The sequence below is a fragment of the Colius striatus genome, chromosome 4 (genome assembly GCF_028858725.1).
Source record: "Colius striatus isolate bColStr4 chromosome 4, bColStr4.1.hap1, whole genome shotgun sequence".
Classification (NCBI taxonomy): domain Eukaryota; kingdom Metazoa; phylum Chordata; class Aves; order Coliiformes; family Coliidae; genus Colius; species Colius striatus.
Genome location: NC_084762.1, coordinates 34,112,991 through 34,129,607, shown reverse-complemented (window position 1 = coordinate 34,129,607; position 16,617 = coordinate 34,112,991). Strand labels below are relative to the sequence as shown.

General features: G+C 37.9%; 1 protein-coding gene across 7 annotated transcripts in view; it reads left to right on the top strand.

The window, feature by feature from the left end:
- The window catches only part of CARMIL1 (capping protein regulator and myosin 1 linker 1), a 212,858-nt gene that overhangs the window by 130,858 nt on the left and 65,383 nt on the right, over positions 1-16,617 (top strand). For all 7 annotated transcript variants that reach the window (XM_061995599.1, XM_061995601.1, XM_061995598.1 and 4 more), the window contains exons 16-20: positions 570-674; positions 6,674-6,743; positions 11,019-11,100; positions 12,320-12,419; positions 12,504-12,558. In XM_061995599.1, the coding sequence (XP_061851583.1) occupies positions 570-674; positions 6,674-6,743; positions 11,019-11,100; positions 12,320-12,419; positions 12,504-12,558 (412 nt within the window). The remainder of the gene's footprint in view (positions 1-569; positions 675-6,673; positions 6,744-11,018; positions 11,101-12,319; positions 12,420-12,503; positions 12,559-16,617) is intronic.

Here is a 16,617-nt window from a genome sequence, read left to right as displayed (position 1 = left end):
CCAACTCCTCTTTAAATTTGGTCGTTAAAGTTTGTATTTTTTATCATTTGTTCATGGTTACAAATGCTTTTTTTGTCCATTTCTGGGAGGAAGTCTCTTTGAAAGTCTTTGAGACAGAACTGTGACTTTGTAAAGTACTTGTATTGTAGGAAATATTAACATTAGCTTCCATTTTCATCAAATCACTGTCTTGGGTCCACATCAGAGATGTTACCTGATGGGGGCTAAGCTATTCCAGCACTCAATAATTATTTCTAGTGGTGAAAAAGCAATTTCAGGATTTTTGTAATGTCCAGTTTGATCTTCTGCTCATAAGACATAAGTATGTTCACTATTAATAAGACCTAAATTATCATTCTTTGTGGTTCACCAAACAGAAACTAGATAGTAATGTCTTTTATGCAGCAATGCAATGCTGAAGATTGATTGTTGAATCAGTGGTTTGATAACATTGTATTTCTAAAGTAATTGACAGACATTGTTTACTGTGCTGTTGATGGTAGAATGTTTAAACTAAACATATAAGGAATGTCTAGATGCTACTTCTTAATGAATTTGTTTACTTACAGAAAAGGAAAAGAAGTCCCTCCTTCCTTCAAACAGTTTTTCAGCAGCTCACTTGCTTTGATGCAGATTAATCTTTCGGGAACCAAACTCCCTCCTGAGCCTCTAAAGTAAGAATTTCACATAATTTTCTCCGTTGCCTAAAACCTAGTTTGCATTTTTATTGTGTGAGTGCCTCGTATTAAAAAAGAATGGGAAAGGATTTTGCTTTTTTTTTCCCCATAGTACATTATATTGTAAGACTGTATTTCTTAATGATCACAAATTTGAGAAATGTTACTTCCACCTGACAGATGAGACTGTTAGCCATATTTTGTTCTGTGAGAACGTCACAACTGTTTAGCTTCCATCAACATTTTTTCTGTTATATATTTCTTTCTTGGTGGCTTATGAACAAAACTGCTTCACAGTAAAATGGGATGATGTACTTGTGTGCGTGTGTTTCCTTAGAGGCTGTGGTATTGCAACAGCCATTATGAAACTGAACCTGTAGCAATGCTGGGAGATCTATTGCACGGAGTTATGCTTTCCTTTTGTGAGGTGAGACAATGGCAGCAACTTCTAGGAATGAAGAGTGTAATGTGTTTTTTGAGTGTTAGTCACTCATCTTGTGACTAACAAGTTCTTGGCAATGTGGATCAGGTATTGGAGAGAAACTGTTCTTACAGCCTAAGGCAGGCAAAGGGAAGTTGTGGAGCATTGTGAAGTGTGTAGTTTTGAACTGTGTTGAATGTCCCAGATAAAAAAATTAAAGATATGATTTAAAGTCTAGATAGGTCTAGATAGATAGATCTATATCTAGATAGATATGTCTCTGATTCTGGCAGAATCCTTGTGTTTATTTGGCTAAATTAAAAGGGCCTTTCCAGAGTGGCAGCTTGCTAGCTAATATGCATTAAAACATATATAACCCTATCCATAGTAGAAACTTAGACATATGTTGTAGTTTGGCCCAGCTAGCACAGAGGCACCATGACAGTCTCTCGTTCAGTGCCCCACATCCACCCCCACCCTCGTTAGGATGGTGGAGACCCCAGTAAGATGGGAGGGAAAAACATAACCAAGGTTGTTGTGGATTGAGACAAAGGCAGGGAGGGCTCACTGCCAATTACGGTTCCAGGCAAAACAGACTGCAGTATTCAACTTAGAGAGGAAAGTAGGAAAGTTTATTCTACTGCCTACAAGAAACAGAATGAAACAAAAGCAAAAAGGGAGTAGAATCATGAGAAAATTACAACCAGCACTTTAAGATCTCCCTCCCCCATCCCTCCTTTCTTCCCAGGCCCAGCTCACTGCTCCCGATATCTCTACCTCCTCCCCACTCAACGACTCAGGGGGCAGGGAAGGGAGGATGTGGTCAGTCTCTCACAGATGGGCTCTGCCACTTCTCTCTTCTCAGATGAGGATGACTCCTGGCATTCTTCCCCTGCTCCTATATGGGGTCCCTCCCACGGGACACAGTCCTTAATAAATATCTCTGGTGTGGGTTGTTCCCAACAGTTGCAGTTTCTGCAGATACAAGATCCCTCACACGGGACACAGCCTCTTCTGGGCATAATTTTTATGAACTTCTTTGGAGTGGGTTCCTCCCCACAGTTACAGCTTCTGTGAATATGGGGTCCCTCCCATGGGACACGGCCTCCTCTGGCCATAGTCACTGCCCCTGGCTTGGGATGTGTAATGAAGTGAGTCACTGATCCTGATACGGGGTCTTTAGCAAAATGCAAACAAATCTCAACTTCACGTCTGTAGAATGCAGAGTCTCTGTTCCAGCACACCTCCTCCTCTCTTCCCTCACTGACCTTGGAGTCTGCATGGTTGCTTCTCTCTCTCTTCCCACTCCTTGCACCAGCACCAGCCAGAGAAGAAGAGAGGCAGAAGGAATAGGAAGAAGCTTCCTCTTCTGGCTTCTTCTTAAAAAGTGATCATGGAGGAGCCCAATTGGCTCATCCCTAGAAGTGGGTCTGGCTCAGAGCTGGGGAGAGTTCTGAGCAACTTCTTACAGGAGCCATCTTTACAGCCCCTTCCCCCTTACCAGAAAAGGCTGTCATGTCAAAACATGACAATATGTCCACTAAATATTTCTGGGAACACACCTTCAAAATCATAGTATGGATACAAATATAGATACGTATGCATATGTATGTATACTTGTGTGGTTGAGAACCTGCCTTCTGAGGGAGACCGGGAAAGAGCAGTTAGTGAATACTAATCTGGGGGAACCTAAGGGAGAGAAAAATGACAAGCGCTCCACAGGAAAGAGCAGTGTACATCGTGGGATATTTTTTCTTAATGCAATTTGACATTGGAGAGGACAGTACAATATGATGCTGAATGAAGATGCACTGGACTGAAATCAATATTCAGCTGCAGCAGCCTGTCATTTTAGCTCTGATCTTTCACTTTGTTCTCTATTGCTCTTGGTTATTGTCTTGCTTGCTTGTACTTTGCTAGGATTAGGAATTTATAGTACTGATGTGTTTTCAAACAGAGGTGACTGTTGAAAAACATATTGGTTGATTCTGATTAGTTTAGGGCTATTGATTCTGTGGTGGAGGGCAGCAGGGAGCTATGTTTAAAAAGGCAAAAGGTATGGAGGAAGGAATCTCACCAGTGCTACAGAAAAAAAAAATGCTGAGATACATCTACACAGATTAGGAACGGTGAGAAGCCCCAAACACTAAGGTTCATATTTAGCTCTTCTCCTTGGCATATTGTGTATCTCCTGGGGCATGGATTTTGGCGAGTGCTCTACAGTTGTCTGTGCTCAAGGAAGATGTTATTGTATTAATTTATCCCAAATACTTGTAACTCCCTCATCTGCCAGCTGTGCAGCAAACAATGTATTCCTTGTCCTTTTCACTCAAAATGAGCAATATTAGCAAAAGTGTGCCCTGTTGATAATGTTTAAGATAATCTGGCTCCATTTGTCTGAATTGGTTTAGAATTACACATGTCACTAGGACACGAATGATCTCTGTGTGTCCATGTTTTTCTCAGCTGACTGCCTTTTTGGCATGGGCTTCTTTCTGTTTTATTCTGATGACAGTGTTTATCTTTGCCTAGGAGACAAGACAGAGCTCTTAATATTTTTTATAGTTTCCTTGATGTACTTTTTCTCTGACCTAAGTTTTTTCTTCAGTCTGAACCGACTGTATTTCACAACAGTACAGAGAACTACAATCTCCAGTACACTTCGTTTTCTCTCTCAAACCATTTATGCCTTGAATAATATATTTTAAAAGCATCCTGTACAAGTTAATCTGATGTTAAGAAGACTCAGGATGTGCTGTATCCTGGGGCAGCTGCTTAGCATTTTGGTCTTAACTGTGAGAAATTAAAAATCTTTTTACAGAACAACCAAGATCACAGGATTTCATAAACTCATAGAATGGTAGGGGTTGGAAGAGACCTTTAGAGATCATCTAGTCCAGTCTCCCTGAAGAAACAGGTTCACCTAGATCAGGTTGCATAGGAACCCAGCCAGGTCTTGAAGACCTCTAAGGAAGGAGACTCCACACCCTCCCTGGGCAGCCTGTGCCAGGGCTCCCTCACCTGAACAGTAAAATAGTTTTTCCTTATGTTTAAATGGAACTTTTTGTGTTGCAGCTTCATTACATTATCCCTTGTCCTGTTGCTAGGTACTATAGAAAAAAGGGATGTCCCAACCTCCTGACACCCACCATTTATATACTTGTAACTATTAATGAGATACCCCCTCAGTCTTCTCTAGACTAAACAACTCCAGTTCCCACAGCCTTTCTTCATAAGGAAGATGCTCCAGTTCTCTGATTGTCTTGATGGTCCTGCGCTGGACTCTCTCCAGCACTTCCCTGTCCCTCTTGAGCTGAGGAGCCCAAAACCTGGACACACGACTCCAGATGAGGCCTCACTTGAGCAGAGTAGAGGGGGAGGAGAACCTCCCTCGACCTGCTGGCCACAGTCTACTTGATGCATCCTAGGATGCATCAAGGCCTTCTTGGCCTTTCTTAAAGACAACAGGATGGAAACATCTATTTTCAGATAGACTTAATTGTCATGGCCAAGACTGCAATAGCACATAAGGGATGATTTACAGAATGAAAAATAAAAATGACATAGTGTATGACAATAATAATTCTCTGTCATCTTTCCTCAATGCATATTGAAAAGCTTTTGACAATGTAGGCCTTTGAATTGTCCTGTGACAATTCTAGTGAAGTTCCTGAGTCACATCCATGAACCAGAGATCACCGGGTTAATGTGTGATTCAAGATTAAGCCTGCCTAGAGAAAATTATATAGATAAACTGCAGATTCCTGACACTCTGAGACTCGGATTCCCCTGATTAATTGTTATTTGATTTCCTTCTTAACAGCTTCCTTTAGATCAACAGTTGTGGTATGTTTAATCACATATGTGAGCTCATTAAAGGCATTGGTTAGTCAGTGCAGTTGGCAGAGGAGCTGCATTTGCTTGTACAGTGATGGACCTGTTAATATCAGTCAAGCCTTTCAGGAAGGAGGTTTGCTAATAAAGCTGTAATGCAAGGATGCCATGTAGTGGGTGGGGAAACGGTAATTTTAATTCTATGTACATAATTAATATTGCTAATGTTCCACCACAGCTCACTACTTTTCCTTCTTTTTTTTTTTGTTTTTTAATACTGAGTGAGGCAGTTTACACTCCCTTTTCCTTGTTTAAGTGTATGTTGGCACTTTTGTTATTTTACAGACATTGCCAAGAGTTGTATTTTTATCTGTCAGTGCTGTAACAAGACAAGTGTTTGATACGCTTCTCATGCAAATGATGATTACAGGGCCATTCTGCATCCAGCACAGTTGACAGGACCTTTCCATGTATTGTCATATGTATGATTTAAACATAGTGGCTAAGTGTAATTATGATATGTCCGTCTTCAGTTCCTTTGGACACTGGAGGTTTTTCATGACAAAGAACTGAGAAATCATGAGAAAGAGGTTAGAAAACCCCCCTAACCGTTTTCTTGTATGTTTGAAGCATCACTATGGCTCTTTTATAATCTGCATTTTTTGTCATTGTTGCACTGTATTTTATTTTTTTTACCTCAAAAATGTTTAGGAAGTTTTTGACAAAGTTATCATCAGCCAGACTAACTTTGAATAACAGCATATTTGCAAAGGAAATATGCACAAGGATTGCCGAAAACTTGTAAAAACTGTTGCAGAGCTTTCATGGTTTTTTCTAAGTCCATATATTAATGGCTTAAGAGGTAATAAGGCACTCGAGACTTGTCTTTGTTAAGAGCCTGTAGGGCAGATAGAAATAGGTTTGAATGAAAAACCTTCCTGGGCTGCACACATTTTAAATATAATTTTTACACAGCCAAATGGATTGGTTTTTATCATCATGCATCGTTTGGATTCTGTTAGCTTGTTTTTTGGCTGAAATTAAGTTTGTGATGGAAGTCCTTCTGTTTCTCTGTTCAATCACTAATTCAAAGCAGTATCTACTTCTAAAGGTACTAGAAAGCATACTCAAGTTGTTATGCTAACTTTTATATGTGGAAAGAGGCTTCTGTAAGGCTTTAAAGGTGGAATTATGATAATCATAATCAATCATTGCTGCATTTTACAGACATTCTGCCTAAACACAAAGGATCTATTGTCTGGGAATATAATTTTGAAATCTACAAATATTTATTGGGTTACAGCAGTGGAGAATTGTGTGATACTTGAATATGACCCAGTGTTTGAGTGTTACTGGCACTGGCCAAAATGGCTGGCTGCACTGCATCTTGCATGTATTAAAACCCCTTTTTTTTCCTGAATTTTCAAAAAAATCAGGGAGCTAGTGTGGTCATACAATGGAATACTTTTTTTTTTGTAATCATTTGATGCTCATTATATTTTGATGTAACATTAGCTTTATGGTTTCTTTATTAGCCTTACATCCTTGCCAATTTTGAAGTTGCTGGAATGTTTGACATGAGGCATGTTTGCGTTGCCATTGTCATTTAAGAAATAACTGTTCAGCTGGTGTAGTTTTGTTCTGAAATGATTCTTTGGATTATGGGTGTGTTAACCTGTAATTGTTCAGATGATAATGTCAAGCTGCCTTTTAAAATGATTTTAAAATTGATCTTTTTCAGAGCGCTTTTATTAGGCCTGGCTTGCAATCACAATCTGAAGGAAGTGTCTTTAGATCTCAGTAGCTGTGAGGTAAGGAACGCTTATCAAGATGTGTTCAAAAGGTGCAACAATGTGGATTTAGAGTTCCTATGAAATCCACTGGGCAAGATATTCTTCCTCTGTAATCAAATGTTTGCAGAAAGAGAGAACTGAGAGACAGTTACAGTAAAAATCATCTGCTATGTGTTACAGTATCCGTAACAATCAGCATAGAGGTTCAGTGCACCTGCAGCACCTGACTGGCAAAACCCTCCTTGCAGTGTAGCTGTTGCAGATTCTAAGACAACAGTTTGCCATTTGCTGCTTGGCTGCTTCTGCTCTCTGGTGCTGTGGTTACACGAGACTCTGCAGCAGAACTTTCCAAGGTGCCCAAATTTGAATGGGTCACAGGAAGCTGCACGCCTTGAAGGCATGTCCGCGGTTTGATTGTCTTCCTTCGAAAATGGAGATATGCTTCCTTTCCTGCAGGTTTGCTTGGGGCAATTCTGCTTTCCTAATCAATTAATCAATTCTGGCCAACAGGAGACATTGGTAAAAGTTGATTGAAGCATAACAGTAACATAAGAAGCACTCTGTAAATGGCTTTGATTGTCTCAAGAAGACAGACAATTGTGGCAGCTTGGTTTGCTTTATGATGTTTCCTCTTGCATCTCTGTGCTTTGCTGTGCACTTCAATTCTCAGATTTGTCCATACTCTTGTAAGATGATACCTGTGTGGCTGCAGCTTATGACAAAAGATCAGCCACGAGATCTGATGGTCTTGTGAGGCAAAGTTACATAGAGAACTGTCAGGATTCTTGCCAAAACCAATGTGAACCAACTTAGGCTCAGGCGTTCTCTAGCTGAGCACCCACCTTTTTGGTTTTAAGCTGCGAAGAAAGCCTCTCATTTGCTAAACTGATATTTCAAAGTCCATCACCACAGTATTAACTGCTCTGCAAGTGTCTTTCAAATGCAATGGTTTTCTTTTAAGGAGAAAGCTTGTGATTTGATTAACATGTTGAGATCTAGTAGTCTTTGCCTTAGGTTCATTATCAGTTGCTTTTGAAATGTGCACAGATTTCCTTGTGAAATAAACCCCCAAATCATTGTGAATGCATTTCATACTTTGTTTTCATATTTTATACTTTAAAAAAAAAAGGTATTGCTTTGAAGAGCACTACATACAAATTCCAAATAGAAAAGCTTTCCAGTCAAGCACACATACTTCTGACTTCTGAGTACAGGGATCAGATGGATGATATTTTTTCTTTTAGAGGGAGGAAGGAAAGATAAGGGAGGAGTAGTTGAAGTAACAAAAATGAGGTCCTGTCACCATAACCTTAAGAGAATAAAGCAATAAAACACATTAGTAATGAAAATATAAATTAGCGTGTAAATCGACAAGGACTGACAGGAGTGAAATCATTTTTGTTTCACTAAAAGAAAAAACCAGGATGGGATATGGAGGAGCCTTTTGAGGAGCAGTTAGCTTTACTGGACACCAAAGCACAGAAAACTCATGACAAAAAGGAAGCAGTTGTGCCCAACTGGGTCCTGTAGCTGATCCCAACAAGCTGACAGCACTTCCTTAGATCCTTCTCTTTACATTTTTTTCACATTGCTGACCTTCATCCATTCTCACATTCTTTGCAAAGAAGTTAGCTTCCACCCACAGGGGAGCTGATGTGCCAAGAGCTGGGAGGACTCTCTGAGCCTTCTCTACCTCTCCCTGACCCTCTGCCAGCTGGGCAAGGTAATCTGCACCCAGAAACTGTGCTGAGGAGAGCTCAGAGATGGTGGCCTGCACTGCTCCCAGTTCCTGCTAGCACATACTGTTAGGAGGCTAGAAAGCTGATGGCTTTACTCTCCTCTTTCCTTTACCAGGCGAGCTGTACTCAACTATGGAAGGATAAAATCTCTCTGTTTCCTCCCTTTCACACCACTTTTCATTTGCTCCCACAATTTTCTGGTATATTAGCTCCAAGCTGAATCATTTTGTAGTGCTTGTTTGGTTGTTTTTTCAATTATTTTTACTATGAAAATTACACTTTTATTTCTACCTGCTCAGCACTGATGTATTTCACTCTTTTCCCTTCTGCTTCCTTTAGCTTGGTCACTGTGTAAGTACCTTCCATGCTTTACTTCAATTGTTAAATCAGTAAGCAGCTTTGTTTGCTGGCCCCTTATTGGTACCTCATAGCTTTGAACATGCTTGGCATTATTAATTGTTGAAGGGCTGTTCTTCACTTTCTGAATAAGAGCTTGTATTTGTAGTGTCAGAAATATATCACATGGAAGATGTTGCAGAGGGGGTTGTTTTTTTTAGTATCACAGTTTGTGTTGATGAATAGCCCTTCAATTAATCTCTGCCTTTATATATATATATATTGTTTTAATACTGTTGCAATAAATTTTGATCCTAAAAGTCGTTATTATCACTCTCAGATTAAATAGATATCACCATTTGTGCACATGAAATGTTTGAATATGTAAGATTTTTAATACAGAGTTATTGGTAAAAGATTGAAAGCTGCTTCTGAAAACATGTCCACTTCAGCCCTCAAAGTGTATACAGGATAAGCATCTGGATTCATTTGTGGATGTAATTTTGGACTATAGAACTTTTATCATACCAACAACCAATCCAAGACCACATATAATCTGCCAGTTCCATAGATTTTGGAATAATAGATGTGACATTCTGTGTAAAATGGTTGTCCTGTGGCGGGCCATGCTGAGAGCACAGCACAGAGCAAAACTGAATTATTTTGGCATTCATAGAACAAATACTACAAATACCCTTACAAAAATAAAGTTGAATTAGAAATGTACCACTTCTGGCCCAAATACAGACTTCAATCTGACCATTTCTTGAGATGACAGGGTGAAGAGTATCTAGGTTTTCTTTTATGCAGAAGAGGAAAGGTCTCTCTTGTACTTCCAGATGCGATTTAGGATTTAGATGTTATATTTGACCACCACTGTTCCTTAAATGCTCATACCAAGTTATTGAGCTGCTTGTTAAATAGTCACATATTTCAGACTTTCTAAGAAGTGCAAAGTGAAGCCTTTATTGAAAAATACTTCTAAAGGCATTTGTAGTTCCTTAATTGTAGCATTGATAAAAGAGAAATAACAGCAGATTGAATCAGGATATTTAATAGAATATTACTCATTTTTTAATGCACAGGAGGCAAAAAGGCTGTTTCATGTTTGAAAAAGCTTTTTGTTTGATTGTTTTTTTGTTTTTTTTTTTAAAGCAAGGAAAGTGAAAATGGAAAATATGAAAATAGAATTTTTATAGAACTTTTCCCTTTTCTTGTGTAAGTCATTTTCTGGAGGAGGTTCATGAAATGAAACACACTTTATCTAGTTTGCATAGCTGTAAGAAGTAAGAAAATGCTTTTACTTCTTGAGAAAAGAAAATACATTGTGTTTAATTCATTGGCATTAGTAAATAAGTTTGTAACTTTTAATAACTTTGGTTCTTAATGTTTATATTTTCTTCTTGGCCATTTCATTGTTTTTTCATGAAATCTTGACATTTCTTTTATATCCATTTAATATTTTGAACTAATAACATTGTAACTGATGCTTTCCAGCTAGCCACTTTTTGTTATTGTTGTTGACTTTCTCTCTTATGCCCATTTTTAAATTAAGATTAAGTTAAATTACTGATTTCTCTTGTTTATGGTCTTTTTTGGCCATTTTACAACTGGATTATTTAAATTTTCTTTTCAGTGACAGGGAAACATAATTTCATTGTGGGTGGTTTTTTTGGGAGAGGGGTTGCTCTTGTTTTAATTTACTACTGATCTTTGATCTGGGCACCCTAACTTTGTGCTAAGAACAGAAAAAAAATGTTCACTGTAAGTCTTAACTGTAGTGGAACTCAAGGATGACAGCGTTCCAATCTTACAGGCTAGGATAAGTTTTTGGGTTTTTTTTTTCTCACTGGATATTGGAAATGTTCTGGGCTTTTCACATAGAGAACCACACGAAGGTCATGCAGTCACTGCCTGGCACAAGTGCTAAAGGATTCATTGTGTCTGCAACATTTAAATCCCTGATTTAACTGCTAAGCAATAGTTTTAAGAGAAAGGAAAGAGAGTCTCTTTTCTCATTTATATAAAAACAGTGAGAGCAAGGATGACATTAGTAGGACTGTGTGCATAGGCTGTCATTGCTGATATCTCCAACTTCTGTTGCTGTTGTTTTTGCAACTGGAAGTGCCTTCTGTGTTCACAAAGCTCCTTCCACTGTTTTCTGTACAATATTGAAACCATAACTAGTTTGAAAAAATGGCTCATGTTTTGTCTCTAGTTAAGATCGGGAGGTGCACAAGTCTTGGAAGGATGCATAGCAGAAATACACAATATCACCAGCCTAGATATTTCAGACAATGGTAAGTACACAGAACAGGAATGAAGGATCATGCAAGACCAGAATCTGAGAAACCTCTTATTGCTATAAAGTGTATAAGAAATGTTTATAGACTAACTTTACCCTCAGAAGTTTACACTGTTTGAGACAAACATAACACAGCAGAATAAATTGATGGCAGCAAGTGTCATGTTAGATTTAGAAGAAAGTGATTTTACGTACAAGAGCATAAGAAGCTCAATTAGAAGTGTTGTGAAAGAGGAAAGGGAAAGATTAGATACAGAATGAAGCTGAGGTCATGCTACTGAAGAAGCAAGAAGCAACAAACAGCTTCAAGTCAGAGAAGGTCTGTTTGAGTCTTTGGAAAAGTCTTGGACTATTCCTGCTTTGGAGGCTCTGTGTATCCTAGCTTAGAATACCAGCTGACATCTCATCTTCCAAACTCAGATTGTAGATGTAAGTAATGGAAGAATTTACCTGCTGTTTGCCTCTCTGACAGTCAAATGCAGAAGTATTTCAGAAAGAGATTCCCAGTACAGTGGAATGCCCAAGAAAAGTGGGATGGGTTGACAAGTGGAAAGCTTTGGGAGCTACTGATTCAACCCAAATACATAAACTGATTGTTATGAGTAAAGATAGACGTTTGCAATCTACATTATCCTGCAAATCTGGATACTCAGGCATTGTGATCTAACCAATGGACTCTTCAAAGGGGCCACTAGTTTTAGAATACGATACTAAAGCAGATTATTTTTCTTACTTGGGAGTAAAATAAAATTTTACTTGTTTTTCAGGTCATTTTATTCATAGCCTGTTTTACACTTGACAGCTTTGATACCTTATTGGTACACAGCTCTACTAAGACTAAATAGCAATTAACATGGTCTCAAAATTCTCACAGGATCTTTAAATTCTGCCTGACAATGTGAAGAACTACCCTTGAGTGATTGGACTACAGATAAAGGGCTACATTTCTGTGTTTCTGGAGGTGCCTTCAATGGCTAATTAGGATGGAGATTTAAAAGAACTCATTTTAGGGAAAGTATTTATTCTCATATAAGAAGGCAGTAAAAAAAGTGAAAAAGATTTCAAAATAGCAGACTGGGATTTTTTTTCTAGAGCTCTTGGAAATTAGTACACTAATATGGGAACTTGAAAGAATGTAGTGTTAATAATTTGATCCTGTCTGGGGTTTTTGTGAAAATGTGTTTTAATCCTTAATCTAATCTGATTCTTTACAGGCCTAGAATCTGACCTCTCAACCCTTGTAGTCTGGCTTAGTAAAAACCGATCGATAAGGCACTTGGCGTTAGGCAAAAACTTCAACAACATGAAATCCAAGTAAGGCTTTTCTTTCTTTTAAATAAGAAAATGGATGAGAAGCTGCTGCTGATTTCATCATCTTCCTAACTTTTCTTCCTTCAGAAATCTCACTCCAGTACTTGATAATTTAGTTCAGATGATCCAAGATGAGGATTCAGTGAGTATTTTTCTGCCTACTATCATCATGGATATTTGTACTCTCACAGCCTACTTAGAATATTTTTCACTGTGTTAATTTACTGCATAAGATTTGATTATGATCCTGCACAGACACATCCAACATTTTGTGGTTTGTTGATTTTTTTTTCAAGTGTAATTTGACTTATATGTAGCATATAGATAAATGAGTAGTCTTAGGATCTGTGCTTGTTGAAAAATATTCATTCAAAATAGTTCCATGTGCTTAACCTAGTTGATTTACGTTTAAATCATACAGTCCAGTAGGTAAAAATTTTAAAAACTTCGTATCCCAATTGGAGATTACAATGGAAGTGTTCTTTGGGTAGTGATACTCCTTCAATAACAGAATTTTTGTCTTTTTTTTTGGTTTGTTTACTAATACAATGCACTCTTTCCTTGTAGCTGTTCTGGGTGTTAGTATTTTTTTGATGGACAAAATGATAAGTCACTGCAGTGATCTCCCAGAACTCTTTTCTCCTCCTAAAATTGCAAATAACTGTTTATTATGCTGTTGTTTACTTCTCCTAATATGTTAACTGCAGGAGCAATTTCTTCATTTCCACCCTCTCCTGATTCTGAAATACTTTTGTGGCTGGGTTTGTGTCCTGGCCTTACTTTACTTCCTGGTTTTGCTACAAGGGACTCTTAAGATGCTCATACCTGTCAGTCTTTATTCATCTATTCTTAGTCCTTTCTTTCTCCTTCATTCCCCATACAAGTAACAAGCAAGTTCCACTTTCCTTGTTTTCCAAAAATAGCTGACTCTAGACTTCTGCTGCCTAAACACCTGCTATTCCTGTTTTCTTTATTGCCTCACCTCCAAATTTGTGGCCTCCACACTGACTACTTTCTCATTTTTCCCCCAATCTGTGCAGATTTTATCAGGATTTCTGATGTCTCCTTCCATCCAAGGACATTAGAGATTCTGTGTTCATTTGTTCTTAACTGCTTAGTTGTATTTGAAGTGATTTGTTAATCTCTCTCATGTTCTCGTACCTGGGATTATTAGTACTGTTGGTTTTTTTTTTTCTTTTTTTTCTACTTCCTCACCTTATTTTTTAAAACACGAGATGTCAGCCTGATACAGTGAAGTGCTGTATATGGATACCAGAGCTGATTCTAATTGAGTCAGGACCTATAATGAATGCAGCAAGTATATCTGTTTCTATGATTCTAAGTGCTTGTTAACACAAGTCAGTTGGAGCATCATGCTGGGAAGTGTAATGGTACTTAGTATACCAAACCAGCCTTTGCATTTTGTAGTGTGACCACCTCCTGCTACCCTATCTCTAAAAAGAATGGTGCGGGGCTGTCATCTTCTCTCCTCTTCTTGCTGACATACTGTCCTATACTGAGGGGTGGTATCATTTCATGAGATAGCACCTGCTTCTTCTGTTTGGATATTTGTATCTGTCCTGCCTTGTATCTCATGCTTAACGTCTCACAGCTGTTCTGAAGACTTATGTGAAATCAGATTAATCACAAGCAAGTATAATTTTATATATTTTTTCTCAATTTCCTTCATCTGTTTTCTCTGTTGCAGGTTAACATATCTTCCCACTCAGGCCACATCCTAAAACACTTCTTCAACACATTCTTATGTGTTCTTTCACTATTCAAACCATCTTCTCATACTGCTTGTTGGGGATTCTTTTTGTATTTATATGACTATTATGTTCATATTATCTGCTCACAAGGATAAAAATTTCAACTTTTACCTTCTTGTGTCTATTAAGTGTTACAATCTTCTGTTTATTTTCCTAGCTTTCAGGACAGAGAAAACGTACCTGCTGAATTTTGAATGTGTCATTTTCACAACTCTTCCTCTCTTCTGTCCTCATTTTCAGTTTCTTATGTTCCCCCTCTTTTCAGCCCAATGGCAATGTCAGCTATGATTCCTATTTCTGCCTTTGGCATAATCCAGTGGTCAGATGTGCTGCTGTAATTCCTGCTCACAATCTTTCCTGAGCTAACCTACAGAATGTGCTCTGTAGCTTCATCTTGTTTCCACACAGTGTTACAACAAAATATTGCAACAAAAAGTTATTTTAGTTAAGTACTTAAAATTACTGTCTCTCCTTTATGTAATATATTAACCTTTGGGATAATACAACATATGATCCTGTTGGTCTTATCCTGACTCTTCTCTCCATGTATTTATTTCTCTTTTTAATTCTCTTCAGTGAAAGAATTGTATTTGTGTCTCATCGGGTGCTAAATTAAAACTGAGGCATCTTCTAGCAGCTAAAGAGTTGAGGATGTAGATTCTTTAACACCATAAGAAAAACATGTTACTGTTGCAGGATGGTCTTCACTCTGCCTTGAGATAGTACAATGCTTAGGAAATTACAATATCTAAAAGTCCCTAACAACCCCTACCATTCTATGATTGTAAGTTGCTAGTTATTTTGGATTGGTTTTGAATCCTCAGTGGGGTGGTCCTTGTTCTGCCACTACATGTTTACTGCCACAGGTCATTAAAAAGTAAGGATGGAATTGGAGAGATCAGGATATGATATTGCCCAGAGCATACTGCTTGATCAGTATTGCCTGCAGGCTGGTTCAGTTTGGAGACTGTGCATTATGTGAGCGGAAAGCTGAAGCAAGAGGCTTTAATCTAAAACAGGCATCTGCCAAATGCTTCATATATGCATACACACTTCGAATAGATCCGTAGCTGTGTTAATATGAGTCATGAGTAAAATGATTTGAACAATCAGTATCTTGAGTTTATGACTGTAAAATTACAGCTAGATGCAGATGTAATTCTACACAATTTAAAAGCAGTAGCTGTAATGTAAACAGCAAAATTTCCCAATTGTTTAATATAGACAAGAATGTAATGTTTAAATTTGATTTTTGGTTTGGTTTTGTTCTTTAGTCTTTTTGAAGTAGATGCTATATCGTTCAGGCTGTAATAACATATTCTTTTTAGTATTGAAGGAAGTGTCTGAAGCTGCATGTTTACTGTGCCATTTCTTCTTGCAAATATACATGTTACACTGCAAGTACAATGTAGTGCAATGTAGAGTGGTAGACAGTCCTGAAGAGGTGCAGCAAATTGCTACAGGACTTAATATCTCTAATTCTTAGTTCAGTGTTTGTATCAGAAATGGCTTTTTGAGGGTTTTTACAGCTTTTCTTCCTCACAGGAGAACAAATTTATCGTGATTTAATTCTCAAATGTTTTCCAGCAGGAGTATCACAAAATCAATACAATCATACAATTTCTAATTCTATTATTTACTTTAAGAATTCATCTTTCTCAGTTAAATTATGTTAAGACTTCTTCACTGTATTGGCAAAGTGTCTATTTTCTGCAGCAGAGACATTGAAGTGCTTGTCAGACTATTTTTTTCTCAATATCCAGCTAAAACTTAAGTTGCTAAAATAAGTAAATGTTTGTAGGCTATGTAGAGTACTGCCCCTGTTTATGGGGAGACTGGTTTTGGTGGGATTTTTTGGTTGTTGTTTCATTGCTTTCTTTAATGTAATGGTCAGATAGTTCAATGAGTATTCAACAGCCTGTACATTTAATCCTATAGAGTTACATTTTGGTTCTAGTTTACATTCTGGATTCACACCAAGTGAATCCAAAGGTTTTTGCTTCTTTCCCACTCAGCAAATGATAAGGGTAGCTGTGCAAGGAAACTAGCAGTTCATCCACTTTACAGACACTGTTAATATAGCAGTGCTTTACTGTTCTATATGTGGTAGTAATGATGTTTAAGTGTCAGTCCTTGCAGAACACAGTTTTCATTTATATACTGTTTTGTCAGAGTATTGGGTTACAAGAGGTGAGATACCCTTCCCTGGGAGGATATTTGAGGTTTAGAAAAATGGATGTGCCTGAGGGGGCACTTCTATCTAAGTTACTTGAATGATCCTTTCATTCTTTCTAAAGTGACACATGAGAAACAGAAGAAAGTTGATTTTCACAAACTTATTGTGATTTCTGTCCAAGTGCTGCCTGATGCTGCTTTTCTGTAAATCTGCTGCAGTAAGTCTTCTCTAACTTGTGCCAAGAGCTCCAAAT